Source organism: Lepisosteus platostomus, chromosome 4 (assembly GCF_059453375.1).
Source record: "Lepisosteus platostomus isolate fLepPlt1 chromosome 4, fLepPlt1.hap1, whole genome shotgun sequence".
In the NCBI taxonomy this organism is placed as follows: domain Eukaryota; kingdom Metazoa; phylum Chordata; class Actinopteri; order Semionotiformes; family Lepisosteidae; genus Lepisosteus; species Lepisosteus platostomus.
Genome location: NC_142614.1, coordinates 724,493 through 739,945, shown reverse-complemented (window position 1 = coordinate 739,945; position 15,453 = coordinate 724,493). Strand labels below are relative to the sequence as shown.

The 15,453-nt window shown below is 51.6% G+C and overlaps 2 protein-coding genes across 5 annotated transcripts in view; both read left to right on the top strand.

The window, feature by feature from the left end:
- arhgap35a (Rho GTPase activating protein 35a) overlaps positions 1-6,520 on the top strand; it is a 51,398-nt gene extending 44,878 nt beyond the window's left edge. For all 4 annotated transcript variants that reach the window (XM_088627298.1, XM_088627301.1, XM_088627300.1 and 1 more), the window contains exon 7: positions 175-6,520. In XM_088627298.1, the coding sequence (XP_088483424.1) occupies positions 175-571 (397 nt within the window). In that variant the 3' untranslated portion in view covers positions 572-6,520. The remainder of the gene's footprint in view (positions 1-174) is intronic.
- Positions 6,521-6,659: 139 nt separating this feature from the next.
- npas1 (neuronal PAS domain protein 1) overlaps positions 6,660-15,453 on the top strand; it is a 42,878-nt gene continuing 34,084 nt past the window's right edge. Inside the window, exon 1 of the mRNA XM_088627306.1 lies at positions 6,660-8,709. The gene's annotated coding sequence lies outside the window, so the exon portion shown is untranslated. The remainder of the gene's footprint in view (positions 8,710-15,453) is intronic.

The window sequence follows — 15,453 nt, the reverse complement described above, 5'->3', positions numbered from 1 at the left end:
AGGCTTAAAAAAGAAAAATGCTGTTATTACTGTTTCCAGTGTGGTTTTCCTAGCATGTTGGCTGAACACACGCAACCCCCCGTAGCCTCTTTATGAACTGGCGCACATGAATGTTCTCCGACAGGCTGATCACACACACGTGTCGTCTTTAAAGTCCTGCGTTTCTGCCCCCAGGGTGAGCCAGAACAACAGGGTGAACCTGATGACCAGCGAGAACCTGTCCATCTGCTTCTGGCCCACGCTGATGCGGCCCGACTTCACCACCATGGACGCTCTGACCGCCACGCGCACCTACCAGACAATCATCGAGACCTTCATCCACCAGTGTGCTTTCTTCTTCTACAATCAGCCCCTCGTGGACACGCCCAGCGGCCTCCCCGCCTCGCCCACCACCCTGATCGGAGCCTCCAGCTACTCCTGCTACACTCCCGTGCCCCCGCCGCTCCCCTCCTCCTCCTCCCCGGGGGCGCCCCAGCAGTCCCCGCCCCACTCGCCGCCGCCCACCCCGCAGTCGCCGCTGCTGCCCCTCCTGCCCCCTCAGCACGTGTCGGCCGAGCAGCACACGCTCTGAGGCTCACGGCCCGCCACGGCGCCCGGCGGCCAGCGGCCAGCGGGGAGAGGCCTGGAGCGAGCGCAGGAGCCCCAGCGGCGGCTCCCGGTCAGCGGGGCTCTGTTTGCTTCCTCCCGACCTTGAATCCCCCTTTCCCTGCTTCCCTGCCCGCGGAGGAGGACCCACACAGACACTGCCTCCCGGAGCTCCCCTCTCCTGTGCATATCCCAGGGGCAGGAGGGCGCGGCGCCGAGCTGCCGGTCAGTGGAGTTGTTCACCAGAACTTTCGGACAGTTGGGACCCGTGGGTGCTGGAGTCGGGAAGCCACCCCCACCCTGCCAGCGCCCCTCACCTGTCCCGGCAGCTCCGGGCCGCAGGGCGTGTGTGATCTCGGGGGGAGCGTGTCAGGGCGTGATTAGAGTCTTTTTCATTCATCCTGGGAGTCCCCTGCCCCTCCCTCCGGAGCAGAACAAAACTCTCCAAATCCTTCTTCCGCCCAAACCAAACCCGACTGGGGCAGAGCGAGCCCGAGCTGGATTCCTCCCCCCGGGAGCCCTGCTCATCTCCACGGGCCGGACACACCGAGCCGATTTGTCCCTGGTGTTGATTAATTTATTTCGTTTTTTTCCTCACCGGGCCTTTGGACTCGGTGTGTGGATCCAGCAGCGCAGTGCTGTCCCGGCGATCGCTGCTCAGGACTGTGCATCAGCAGCGTGGCGTCGGGACGTCCCGAGAGTGTGCGGGACCGGATCGACTGGTTTCCTCGCCCTGTGTGGCCTGCGGCTGCAGCAGGGATCTCCCAGGGGGAGGGTGCCCGTCAGTGGGCACAGCGCATGGACATTGTGACCGGGGGGAGTGTTTCTTCGGGGGCTGTTGTCACTTATCACTTCCTGAACACACGTCTCGTTGGCCGTGCCGCTTTGCCCCCGCGGCGCTGCCCACAGAGCTGATGGCGACATGCCTGTAGCGGGACGTTGGCAGGGGAGAATGATTGAGCAGTCGGGGCGCTCGGAGTGAAACAGGCCTCCTGGCAAAGCGCCATCAGCCGAGTGGGAACGGCAGGCTGGTTTGACGGCATTCCTGCTCCGGTGTGGCCTGGCGCCCCGCACTGCCGCAGTGAGGCGGTCTGATCGGCTCTGGATCCAACTGAGACGCCAGGGCCGCTGTGTCAGAGAGAGGACCCGTTCTGCCTCAAGGCTGATCTCCCCTTTAAAACCATCTGTTTTTGTCCCCTTATACCATCATGGACTACCGTTTCCATTTTTGTTCAGTACGTATGTATATTACTTGGAGGTACAAATGAAACAAGGTTCCGTCTGAGCGCGACTGGGGAGCGTGAGCTTCCTGGAGTCCTGGCGCTGCACACCCCCGCAGCCCTTCTTAGTATTTTAGGAGATTTCTGGATGTGCAGCGTGGTAGAAGTAAGGCATGATGGGAAGAGCCTCCCAATACAGGCTGTCAGAACGCCTCTCCCTGTCCTGGACGTCAGCCTGGGTTTCTGGACTTTGGGGAATTGTGCAAGGGATTGTGGGCCAGAGGCTTGGAGCAGGCCTTCTCCCCTCTGCTGTGCAGCTGCAGGCGCTCCGGGCTGCTGGCTGTTCCGTACGGAGACTGAAACAAGTCGGCACCTTGAGCGGGCTGAGTCAGGCCTGTTTCAGTGGGCTGAGTGCATTTGCATACAAGACTGGGGGAAGGTAAAGCTTTCGTTTCGTCTTTACTACAGCCAGCGGCTCTGGAGAGCGGCGGTGGATTAGACTGCTGTCCTGGGAGCGCGGCAGGGCTGCGTCCGGGTCCGATCGCCTTGATCGAGGGATTGGTGGGGAGTGAGGAGGGAGAGCAGCAGAGCGAGCAGGAGGGTGTGTGCGCACGTGTGTCAGTGTAGGAAACAGATTTACTTTGGGAACAAGCTCTTCTTGGTGCTGTTGAAGAATGCTGGAGCCCTGCCAGCAGCTGCACTGCAGCAACAATCAGAAGAGCCTCCGCCTGTGCCAGTCCCCTGGGAGAGACCCTGGCGGGGAGTCCAGCAGCTGGGTGCTCAGACGTGAGGAGAGGCTGTGCATGAAAGGGCGTGGAGTTAGACGCAACATGAGCGATACGTATGACCTGCTTGCCCCAAACCCGGCTTTTCAGACTTTATTCTCAAGGTTCGGATCTGTTTGTCTGGAAAACCGTCCGTGTCTGCTTCATCAGTTAAAGAGGGTGCAGTGAGGTTGATAATTAATCTGAACAAACAGTGTGATGAGAGCACAGGTCAGGTTGTTTTGTGTTCTTTGCCAGTACATTCTGCACAAGAAGCTGCAGCTGGTAAAACCCAAGATGGATCAGAATGCTGTGTCTGCTCGGCCCTGCGCTTGGGTTAGTCTGCCAGGCTGCTGTTCTCTGCTGCTCATCTCTCTGCCTTGCTGGTGCTCCGTATTGCTCACAGGAAGCCTCTCCAGCTGACGCTTCAGTCCACTAATCCGCTGCAGAAGTGCGGTTAGGAAGCACTCTGGATGTTTTCCATAGACTGTTACCGGTTTAATAATTAAGGCTGCAGCCAGAGTCCTGTAAGGGTATCGATCAGACGTGACCTGTTGAGATGCATGCTTTCTAGAACAGTCTAAGTAAGGGGATACTGTTGCATTTGATCTTTAAGAGCAGGCCAGTTAAAATGCGGGGGCTGCCAAAAAGTTTCCTGCCATTCCTGTGAATCAATTTTGCCGTGTCACAACCTTCTCCTTCTCATTAGTGTTGCGTCTGAGCTGTTGATCTGCACAGAAAGTCCCGGTCAGGGCTCCGGAGTCGCTGGCCGGCTGTAGGTTCAGGGTACGCCACTCAGGTGTGCAGATGTGAGTTGTCAGCCAAAATGAACAAGTTAATATCAGCACTGGGTTCAGAGAGGAGGATCAGGATGTTTGGAATAAGCTGGAGTTGCAGCGGTAGAGCGCTGGGTAGCAGAGGGCTGACTCTGCGTGCCGTTTCAGACTGGAATATGGAAAGCCGGGGAATATGTGCCGTTGCACAGCTCTGGGGAAGACTGGGGACAGGCAGCTGGACTGACACTGCGAGGCTGCAGCGCCCCCCCTCTGCTGGGGGTGGAACAGGCCCACCTGTCCCCGCTGGAGCTTCTTTGGTCTGGGAATCCTGGCTCTTGGGGGAGAGACTCCGTGCCGATGCCGAGCGCTGCCCAGTGCGGTCCAGTTCCCAGTCGAGTCCCAGACAGCTGTAGCAGCAGTAGCTGTTCCCCGCTTGTGTAAGTGACATGATCAACAGCAGCCCGGCTCTTCCCCGGACCCGTCTCTCAGAGCCCAGCACGGCCGGACACGCAGCTGTTACCCTGTTCTCGACGTGCTGCTGGAAGACTGTCGTGTCTGTTGCCGCAGTTGCACTCAGTTTGACTTTTTTACCAGGTAACGTTTTTGTGCTGCAGAAGTGTTTTCCTTTGGATTTGAGGAGCTTTCGATTCATCACATCAAACACTTTTTCACTGACTGGGACTACAGTTGCTGACTCATAAATCTCTTCCAATTTCCAACCTCTCTTTGGATCCTGTGGGTGTTCAAGACTTGTTTGGAAACAGAGGCTAAGAGGAAATTGCACAGCTATACTAAGGCAGTGGAGTCTGAAGAGTGACTTTCTTCCTGTCACAGGGTGAGGGAGGAAGATTGTGTCAGTGGGGAGAGACATGGTGCAGGGGAGTAGGTAGAGCATATCAAGTGAGGGCAGTGCAATCACTGCTGGTGTTCTCTGCCTCGTTCAGGAGGCCTGCTGCATTGCTAAGGCTGGTCAGAGAGCTCTGCTGCCACCTAGAGAGTGTGGTTTGTCCTGCAGCCAAAGGCAGGCTGTTGGCCTCAGCCTGGCGTGGCTGAGAAACAGCTTTCACTGTTATCTGCAGTGTCTGAGCCTGCAGGGGGCTTGGAATAGGGTGAGACATAGTGTCAGGGAGCTTTGAGTGTTGTTTTGTACTGGGAAGTATGACTAAGACGGTCACGGAATATGAGCCAGATATGAGAATTATTACTGCACTTTCACACATTTTCCTAGTTATTTTTTCTGCATTAGCTTGTAAGCCTTTTTGAAGTATATAATACAAATGTAATTTTGAATGTCTAAGGTTCTGAAGGCTGCTCTGTCCGAGAGGTCCCAGTCCTTTCTGAACCCATGCGGGTTTGTGGGAGGTGTATTGGACAGCAGGATCTCTTGTGTCAGTGTTTGCTGTTCGACCTGGTATGTATTTGCTCTTGCTGAGGCTGAGCATCCCAGGAAAATGCTGTGTTACAGGGGGAACTCTCTCGCCCTCATCCTTGCCCTTGGCAGTTTTCCATTTGTTTCTCCTATACTGACCTGGGGTTCCACAGTGTTGGATGCGGAAGAGCTAGTTCCCATTTTCAGCCCTGAGTGTAACATGATTGCATCCCTTGTGCTCAACACATGCGGGCAGGAGGTGAGAATCCCCCAGCTAGCCCTGGCGCTACGTGATGCTCTGCGTGAGAGCTGAGCCCAGCACTAGCCCTTCTGAACCGCACGCAGTCCAGCACAGCACTGAGGGGCAGGGAGGGGGCTTCCGGTGGGCTTTCTAAACAGCTTCAGCTGTGCACCCAGCGCACCGGTCAGACAGTCATTTCAGCACTGCTCTGGTACATGAATGAAAACACGGATCGATCGATGTCTGCTTCTGAATCCTGGGAGCTGAAGCCGATACAACGCTGCACAGCTCACAGCTGGCAGAGCTGCTTCTTCTGAAGCAGAAACAGTCATCAGGTCAGCAGTCAGCAGTGTTTAAAGAAAGGGTCACGCAGGGCAGGATCATGTTCCTGGCCTGTGAAATGCAGAGTTTGGTGTAGTTCTCGGTCTCCTGTGGGGTGTAGAATTCCAGGAACCAGGAAGGTGGGATGAGTATGTTTTGGGATGGCTGAATCTGTGAGCAGTCTTGCAGATGGGGTAGGGCTGAAGGGGAGCTGCAGGGATCAGGTCTTTGCTGGAAACGGGTGTGTTCTGCGCTTGGAGCTGTGATGATCCAAGAGATGGAAGCTCTGTCTTGGCAGGGGCCTGCTGTGTCTGTCTCCTGCTTGAGCACGGAGCAGCCGAGGAGTGGGCCGGGCCGGGCTGGGCCGGGCAGGGGGTGGGCGCGTGTGTAGAAGTACCACTTGGCTCTGTGGGCTCTGAAACGAGAGGTGCATTTGTGTGTCCAGCCTCCCGGCCGGCTCAGGGCTGCGGGCTAGCCTGCCTGTTCACTGTGTGCTGTAACCTGCGAGACTCCTCTCGCCTCTCACTCGAAGATGTGGTCTGTAATTAAAATGTTGAAATGACACCAAATCCATGTTGTCTGTCATGCAGGCCTTTGCCTGGGGAGGGGGGCTGAGGAAGGCAGTGTCTCCTGCACCCAGTCTGCACCTCTGGTACTTGTACTGTCGTCCTCCGGGGCGGCGCCCTCCGTGTGTCATTGACAAACACTACAGCTGGCTTCCAGCACAGGTGACCAGGAAACCCAGCCTGGATTACAATGTGATCACGGTTCAGCGGTCTCTGTGGTGGCATCCATTTTTGTTCTTCATTTTTGCCACAATGGTGACAGACTGTCTGTTAAGTTAAGTGAAACAAGCAAAATATATTAAAAATGGCTGTTTATTTGTATGTTAGGGGTCTAACAATCTGCCCTTTAGTCATTGGTGATAGAAGACATTTCTTTTTATGTTTTATTTTAATAATTAAAAAAGACCATTTTTTAACAGTTTTGTGAATGGTGTCCAGGCCAGTTCAGTAATAGTGCATGATTAAGTACAGTGCCAGGGAGAGGGAAAGCCACTCTCAGTATTCAAAAAAAGTAAAAAAAAATAAAATGACAAAAAAATGAAGTAAAATGCAACAAAACAAAAAAAATCATGTTATTATTTGCTAAAAGTATCGTAATTTGTCTCAATGGGAGTATGGTGTAAAAACATTAAGGCCTTACGTGACATGTATAATAGTTAATAAATCAAATCTTGTACAGCTCCGTGTCCCGTGTGCTTTCCTGCTGCTGCCTCGCTTCCTCCTTCCTGTTTCCACCCACTGGCTTCCTGTTTGCACCGGGCTGCCTGTCTGCAGGGTGACTGGGCAGTGGGCTCTCTCTGCTCCAGCTGGCACTGTGCTGTCACAGACTGGACTGGCGGTGAGCTGTGAGAATGGATCTGATCTGGTCCAGAACCCAACCTGTCAGCCGCTCCCTAGTTTCCAAACCTCGGGACAGACGGGCTGGGTCCTAGCAGCACTGTGAACGATCCCGTTTCCAGACATAGGTGCACTTCCTGCTGTGTGCTCATCCTGGCGCCTCGTGTCCTTCGCCGGCTTCGTTCTCCGAGATCCCTGGGCCCTGTGACCCCGACACCCCCAGAGCGGCACATCCATCCACTGGCCCCCCATCATGGCGACGATCAGCACAGTCAGTGCAGGATTTGCCGGCCGCTCTCCCGCAGATCCACAGCGCAGGACGATTGGCAGTGTCTGGGAACCAGCGGCACCTCAGCACAGAGGGCGCTCCCACGAGGGGAGCGAGGCTGAGGGCTGAGGGGCGTTCGGACCTGAGTCCCGCACAGTCTCTCGGGTTCCGAGTTCAATCATGAGCTAGTCGATCACGGGCAAGTTATTCTGAGCCTTTGAAAATGATGAACTCGTGGTTACGAAGGAGACCTGCCACACTGTGGCTCTACAGGAACAGACATGGAGATGCCTGAGTTAAAGAACTACATCAACTCATGACTTTGGTACCAAAATCGCCATGAGCCCATCAGCTCGAGACAGACTCTTCTTCAACCAGGCTTATTCAAAACACAGATCATCACAGTTTAGAGAATGTTCTACTTTTGTTTATAAAATGAATGTGATTAAGTTTAGGATCTTTGTATCCAAGAGCTGCACCAAGTAGGCCCAGGTTCATGCTGCTGTACAGTCAGGACAAGACGTAGCCTGCACTCAGTTCATCAGAAGGGCTGTACTACTTTCAGATGAGTTAGTAGGAAACAAAAGTTGAATGGAACATGTGCTCTGACAACGTGCATTTTACTGCCACAAGCAGAACGTGCAGCAGTACAAACCTTCTGAATGAGTGTATTGAATTCAACTAATTTGAGTTGGAAGTGTTAATGTTTGTCAGCGTCAGACAGAGGTCATCTGCACAGAAGCTGTGCAGAAAGCTGCATAGAAACAGTACAAAACGAACCATTACCCCTTCTAATGACCACAAAGTACTACAGTGTGACAACAAAGAGTTCTGACAAAATATAGTCAATAGCGTAGTTTACTCCCACAGCCAGCAATCATTTATCCACACGGGGGCGCTCTTCCCCAGGATTTAGCTTTCCGGGATACAGATGATGGGAATAACGAAAAACGGGAAAAGTCACTGCAAAGCATGTGCTGGATATGAAATGGTGCCCTGCAACGGAAAATTGGTCTGCAGTGTATATTGACATAACCTTCCAATGGTAACTAGACCGACAGTGCTTGGTGTTCTGTTAACCTCTTGTTTATTTTGAGCAGTGAAACGTACTGCGTGGTAATCACATATTAGCGTGGTTTTTGTTGGTATTCAGTGCATTACACCTTATGTATTTTTAAAAAGCAATTTCTGGCGTTAAGGAGACGGGCACAGGAGTCGTACATAATATGGGATTTACGTCAGCGTGAAACATGTAGATCTTTCTTAGTTTATTACAGACTTTCTAAATGATAATTGTATGACTTTCTGTCAGGGTAGATGCCAGAACACACCCTCTCGTCGGTTCTTGGCGAGTAAATTCCATTTCAAAAGAATTTAAAAAAGAAAAAATGGGTTAAAAAAACAAACTCCCAGACAAGTTTATTGAACTGGGACGAACCGCTTGTTTCATTGTTTGGCTCTTTGGACCTTGTAAAGCCGTTTTCATTTTCATATCTTCAGGAAAATCAATCGTGACCTTTTCTTTCATCTCGTTTTGTAATTATTATTGTTTTTTACAGGGAGTTTGATCATTAAAAAAGAGCGGAGCGCTTGTGCGTCTCTGACCCTTGAACGTTGACCTTTGAGAGGTCAGTAGGGTTTCGCCTGTGGTGTTGAATCGGTTTCGCCTGCGGCTCAGCGACACAATGGGACCTCTGTATCGGTGAAAGGATTACGTCTGGCTGCACGGTAGCCCTGCGCACAGGACGGCCGGATTAAAAAGGTGCTTGTCTTTCTTGTCACGTTCTCGCAGAGACGCGTCTGTGGAGATGGAGGGTGGGACTGTGAAAGCGCTCCGTGTAGAACAAAAGATGGCGGTGTCTGGGGCCGTAGAGCACAATGACTTTGGACTTCCTGAGTAAAGGGTCAGAAAACGTGGATTCACTGGCCAGCGTTATCCTGTGCTCCATAGGAAGAGACTGTGTAGTAAAGTCCTGTTGTCTTAGATTCAAAAGCTGAATTTAAGTGTTGCTGGAGTGATTAATTAACTGTACGCCTACGTTGTGCTTTTCATGTCAAAGGTGATGCCCTGCAGCAGGTCAGGTGGGGTTGTAGGAGTCTACTTCAGCGGCTGGAATAAGGGTTGGCTTTAGGGAGTCCAGACTGTATTTTTTGTGTCAGGACCTCAGTCACACCCTACAACACTGTGTTCCTGGTCCCCATATGGGGGCAGTGTGCTGGAAAAAGAGGGAAGATCACCACGTACTGGTCCACCCTGGTCCTGTCCAGGCTGAGTGAGACCTGATGGGCCAGAAGGTGTGACTGTTAATTCTGCAGCGAACAGAGTTTTTGTCTGGCGCAACAATCAACACAATACTTATTTGTGAGGTTTGCAAACTTTGTGAATTTCAGTGAAATAAATTGTGCTTTAATTCTGATCTTTCATGCTGAAAAATATCCACTTATGCACCAGATGTTCCATACACCTGTGATTTTATATTAACGTGAATTGAAATGGCAGAAAGTCAAGTGGCAGATCACTGTGCTGCCTCTCAGCTGTGTGGAGTTTCCATGTTCTCTTCATGCCTGCGTGTGTTTCCCCAGGGCTCCAGTTTTCTCCCTTCCAGAAGACACGCTGGCTGGGGTAACTGGTGTCACTAGACTGGCTGTGTGCGCTGGTGTGTGTGTGAGCCCCGGTGTGTGTGTTGTGGTGTGTATGTGTGTGCCGGCGTGTGTGCAGAGCAATGAGCTGGTGTGTGTGTGTGTGTGCTGGTTTGCAGTGGTGTGTGTGCAGAGCACACTGGTCACTGCTGTGTGTGTGTGCAGAGCAATGAGCTGGTTTGTGCTGATGTGTGTGTGCAGTGTGATGAGCTGGTGTGTGTGTAGTGTGATGAGCTGGTGTGTGTGTGTAGTGTGATGAGCTGGTGTGTGTGTGCAGTGTGATGAGCTGGTGTGTGTGTGCATTGTGATGAGCTGGTGTGTGTGTGCATTGTGATGAGCTGGTGTGTGTGTGCAGTGTGATGAGCTGGTGTGTGTGCAGTGTGATGAGCTGGTGTGTGTGTGTGTAGTGTGATGTGCTGGTGTGTGTGTAGCGTGATGAGCTGGTGTGTGTGTAGCGTGATGAGCTGGTGTGTGTGCGCGGAGTGATGAGCTGGTGTGTGCTGGTGTGTGTGTGCGGAGTGATGAGCTGGTGTGTGCTGGTGTGTGTGTGCGGAGTGATGAGCTGGTGTGTGTGTGTGCAGAGTGATGAGCTGGTTTTTGTGTGCTGGTGTGTGTGTGCTGAGCAATAAGCTGGTGTGCGTGTGCAGAGCGATGGGCTGGTGTGTGTGTCTGCGGAGTGATGAGCTGGTGTGTGTGTGTGTGTGTGTGTGTGTGTGTGTGTGTGTGTGTGTGTGCTGAGCGACGAGCTGGTGTCTATTCCAGGATGCAGTTCCTGGATGCTGCCCTGAGTATCCAGGACAGGCTCTGGGTTGTCTCTGCCTTTAACTGGAAGAAGCGGGTTTCTGGTAATGAATTGAATGCCCGTGACATCTCTTCTTCTCACTGCTTACATTTGCAAGTGTCGACCATGAGAGGGAGCCAATGGCATGTTCTTCACTTGCTGGCAGAAATAATTCCCAATAATAATTGCTTACACTTATATAGCACTTTTCTGGACACTCTACTCAAAGCACTTTACAGGTAATGGGATTCTGTCCACCACCACCAGTGTGCAGCCCCACCTGGATGATGTGCCAGTCCGCTCCCCACACACCAGCTCTCAGTGGGAGAGCAGAGTGATGAAGCCAGTTCAGAGATGGGGATTATTAGGAGGCCATGACTGGTAAAGGCCAGGGGGAAATGTGGCCAGGATGCTGAGGTGACACCCCTACTCTTTTCAAGAAATGCCCTGGGATTTTTAATGACCACAGAGAGTCAGGACCTCGGTTTACGCCTCATCTGAAGGACGGCGCCTTTTTACAGTATAGTGTCCCCGTCACTATACTGGGGCATTAGGGCCCACACGGACCGCAGGGTGAGGGGCCCCTGCTGGCCTTACTAACACCTCTTCCAGCAGCAACCTCAGCTTTCCCAGGAGTCTCCCATCCAGGTATTGACCAGGCTCACACTGCTGGGCTTCAGTGGGCTGCCAGCTGGGAGCTGCAGGGTGATATGGCTGCTGGCTGAAATATTAATTCTTGAAAGAAGTTTTACACACTCGTCTTTTGATCACATAAACACTGGTGCGTCACTTCATTTCTGACTGCTATTGGCTGTTCTTGTTGTTCTGAGTAATTAAACTTGTTACACTTGACCTCTTATTCCTGTGATCTCTGAGGAGCCCCAGAGAAGCCGGAGATGCACAGAGAGGCTGTGCCTAGATGTTGCTCAAGTCTGTGTTTAGTGACTTTGCTTGCCGTTTTTGAGCTGACCGAGAGGAGCTCATTCTGGGCTGAAGCCTTGACCACCGAGGTGTGCCAGGTCTCTCGACATGGTCAGTTCAGTGTCACCGGGGTTGCATGATAATTCAAATATTATCCCTCACGGTCTGTGTTTCCCATGCGTTTTTTTTTTAATCGATGTTGCTTTTGTAAATGTTTGCTTTTCAGTTGAAGCAGAATCAGGGATGAAGGTATAGTGCAAGTGAGGGCAGCATGGTGGCACAGTTGAGAGCATTACTGCCTCGCAGTGCTAGGGGTCTGTGGTCAGTGCTGTCTGTGTGGAGTTTGCATGTTCTCTCTGTGTTCACGTGGGTCTCTGCTGGATGCTCCAGTTTCCTCCCTAAGTCGGAAGACATGCTGGCAGGCTACCTGGCTTCTGGGAAGAGTGACCCTGCTGTAAGTTTGTGCGTTTGTGTGTGCGTGTCTGCCCTGTGATGGATTGGCATTTTGTCCAGGATAGATCCCACTTGTGCCTGTCGCTTGCTGGGATAGGCTCCAGCTCCCCTCGTATTGTATGAAGTGTTTAGAGAATGGATGGATGGACGTACATGCAGGTACTGAAGGCTTGGCTCTGAACAGAATCACTGCTCTGCATCTCCAGATGGTCATAGGTCATCATCTGTGTCATTTTTAGAGGTGTAGCTTGTCAAACTTTGAAGCTCAATCCCACCCTCTGCGATGCTTCCCTGAACACTTGCAGAAGTTATATTCAAGGACCAGTCACTCACCACCAGTTACAATATTTGCATTTAATTACTGTTCGAGCGCATGTATGTTAACACACACGTGCAGAAGGCTCCACTGCCATAATGTTGTGTCTCTTTTCTCTTCAGTAGGGAATAAACCTTCACCCGTTCCTTTGCAGCCTTTTGTTTACTAGAAAGTTATGGGATTGCAGTGCAAACTGTCCGACTGTTTTGTATGGGACTGATGTGAGCTGTTAATGTTCATGTTTGTCAGTGTCAAAGAGAGAGCAGCCCCAATTCTGGTCCTGTTCCTTATTGACACTGACAAGCCCAGATCTCAGTGAGCTGATTAAAGCAGGGATCAGGGATCAGGGATCAGGCACCAAACAGCACTGCTTCAGCGCTTCAACACATTTAAGCCCCGAGGCCAAATCCGCTCTGCTGGTATTTCAATATCGATTTCTCCCATATCAAGTCGGCAGAGGAGTATTGACAGGCGGTGAGATGGGTATATTGACATGCTGATGGAGGTGAAAGGTTAGTGGGATACAGCAGCCCCCAGGGGATCACACACAGATCTCTGAGACACCATGGGGGCCAGCAGGTCTGGCCTGGAAGAAAGATTCTGGCAGATAAAGGGTAAAGAAAGTCAGGCCTTGAGCTCGCAGGGGGCTGGAGAGGAGCAGTTTGAAGTGAGGGAAGGAGAGCAGGAGTCTGGCAGGCTTGGTGCCGAGTCTGGTCACAGTATCGTCGAAGAGCTTTTTGGTTACAGACAAGATTACAGTTTGGGGAGCTTGCAACTGAATTAAATGCAATAATACTGCATTATTATTTTTAATGAGATACTGCCGGTTAAAAAAATCTGTTTTCTAGTTGTATTGGACTGACTGCAGTACTTGCAGTATAAGGGCATTAGCGCCCTTATACTGTTCTTGCAATATTGCTAGACTCAATAAAAACTCTAAAAGTAAAATTAACTTCTTCAGAACCAACAGCAAAACACAAACCAAAGGATCCAATAGAGGAGTGAATGTAGCACCTCTTTACACAAAGGTTTGTGGGAGACTGGAACAAGATGCCCGGCTTTTTGTTTGAGTTGAGACCGTGGCTACTGATTTGATCTACTTAGCTAATTTAATCAATTAGCAGCGAAACCAGCTCAATTCGTTTCAACAATCTGTGTTCCAGAAAATAAGTATTTTCACCACTGCTTTGTGGAATGAAACACTTCACTGTGCAGTGTTGGAATTTATAGTCCTGACCTGTCTTTACCAGAGCACTTACAGAGGGGCCATTCAGCCTGTCCATCCCGTGTGGCTGTTAGTAGACAGTTGATCCAGGTGATTCTTGAAACCACAAGGCTGCGTAATGTTTTCCACACTCCCACAACCATTTGTGTAAGAAGTGTCTTCTGTTCTCTGTTCACACGTCTGTGTGCTGGAAGGCTGAGGAGCCTGGAAGGGCTTGGCTTGAGCAAGGATTTTCTGTCATGGCTGCATGCTGGATGCCCAGATCCCACTGTTGCTACCCAGTCTTGATCAGCTCTCCAGATCCCAGGATAGGCTTCCCGTCTGCCCGGCAGTTGCAGGTTAATGGGCTTTTCGATTCTCAGCTCCACTTGGGAGAATATTCTGTAGACATGGAGCTGAGCCCTTAAGCTGCTCTGTATTCTACTGCTCAGATTGCCTGGAGAGCTATGTAGATATACAGCTAGGACTTACATAAAAAAATAATGGATAAGTTTTCTCCAAACCTGCTGTTGAGAGATTTCGGAATACACACCAGAATTATGCCAGCATGTGACGAGTATCTAGGCTGTGAATCTGCTGTCTTTGCAATCGACTTGCTTCATTGTTTCCCTTCTGAATGATTGTGTGGGTTTCCTCCGGGACCCTAGTCTTGTTACCTGCCATCCTGTGCTTGAACCCTTTCAACCTGGAGCAGAGTCAGTTCAGCAGCAGCACTGGTCATCCTGTAGGTGGCGACCTTTCTTGTGCTTCTTAGCGGCAAGACCACGTCATATCAGCATGTCCAGGTGAAACAGGCGCCTGTTGTCAGCCGCAGGAACAGAGGCTTTCAGGTGGTGATGAGCTGTTTCTGCTCCCTATGGTCATGAGGTCATTAGAGATCCCATATCATGGAACCCCTGAGGGATTCAGTAAAGGTGCTGGGTGGGGGAGTCGGGGGCTCTCTGTGGGCTCCACTGTGGAGCTACTGGCCGAGCTCCACTGGTCTTGACTGGCTGTGTCTGCAGTAACAGCAGGTTGTCCTGCTCCCAGTCTGGCCCCAGTGCCCACAGCGCGGTGATTCAACCACGTTACCATCTTCTCCCTAATCTCGCTGTAACGCTGTTGCATTGACTTCTTCGTCGGTACACTCGCGTCTGTCATTGTGTTGTTATGTCGGGAGTGTGCTGTAAAACAAATTTCCTCAAATGGGACAAAAGAAAGTTTGACCTGAATTGCTCAGACTGCTGGCCGCCCCAGGGGGCTGCAGGGCTGCTGGTGTGTCCTGCGGGGGGGCGTCTGGAGCCCGACCTGTGCTGCACTGGAGCCTGTCAGCTGGCTCTCTTTGTAGCCGATTGTTTTGCGTTGGGGGAGGAAGCCTGGCCAGCTGCTGAGAGAGATCTGGTGGATTTTAATGAAAACACATGCAGCACAGCTGACAGACAGATGCCTTGTAGTCTGGAGTGATCTGGGACTATTCCATGCTCTGTAATGTTTGCTGTCGACACTCACCAGTGTCGAAACTGACAACGAACCTCCTGGTCTACAAGAGGGCATTTAGATGATTCATCTGTGGAGTCCCCAAACAAAATCTGCGCTCATTTATTCTTGTAGTGCTGGTTCCCTAATGCTGCTGGCAGCTGTTGGACAGTACATCCTGGCTTTAGAGCTCTTATCCAACAACATGATGGACAGCTCAGAGTCTCTCGCTTTCAAAGGCTGGGATAACCACGGCGAGCAATGTGATGAATTATGTACGTCCAGGGCTGTTTCTGCCTTTGCTGTGCTGGAAGCTCGAGGATGTGGCTGCAGACGCAGCACTGCTGGCGCCCAGCACACGCGGTCTTCGAGGAGAAGGAGTCGCTCCTCTGCTGCTGACACAGAGGGCACTGTGGAGCTCGCAGGGCACTGCAGGGCAAAGGGCTCGCGAGAGGGCATGTTGGGCAAGCTGGGCACTCATGGCTCTCATTCCTGCTGCCCCAGGGCAGGGAAGCAAACCAGGGAAGGGATTCCTAAACGAAGAAAAGGACAGACAGGTTAGGTTAGGAAATTATTTCTTTAAACACAGACAGACCGTGACATCATGCAGAGCACCACCCCGCCTACAGCCTGTGCTTCTGGGATAGGTTCCCATGGATTCTGCCACCCTTCCCGGGAATATGCGGATTCCTGAGAGTGGGCAAACTGATACTGC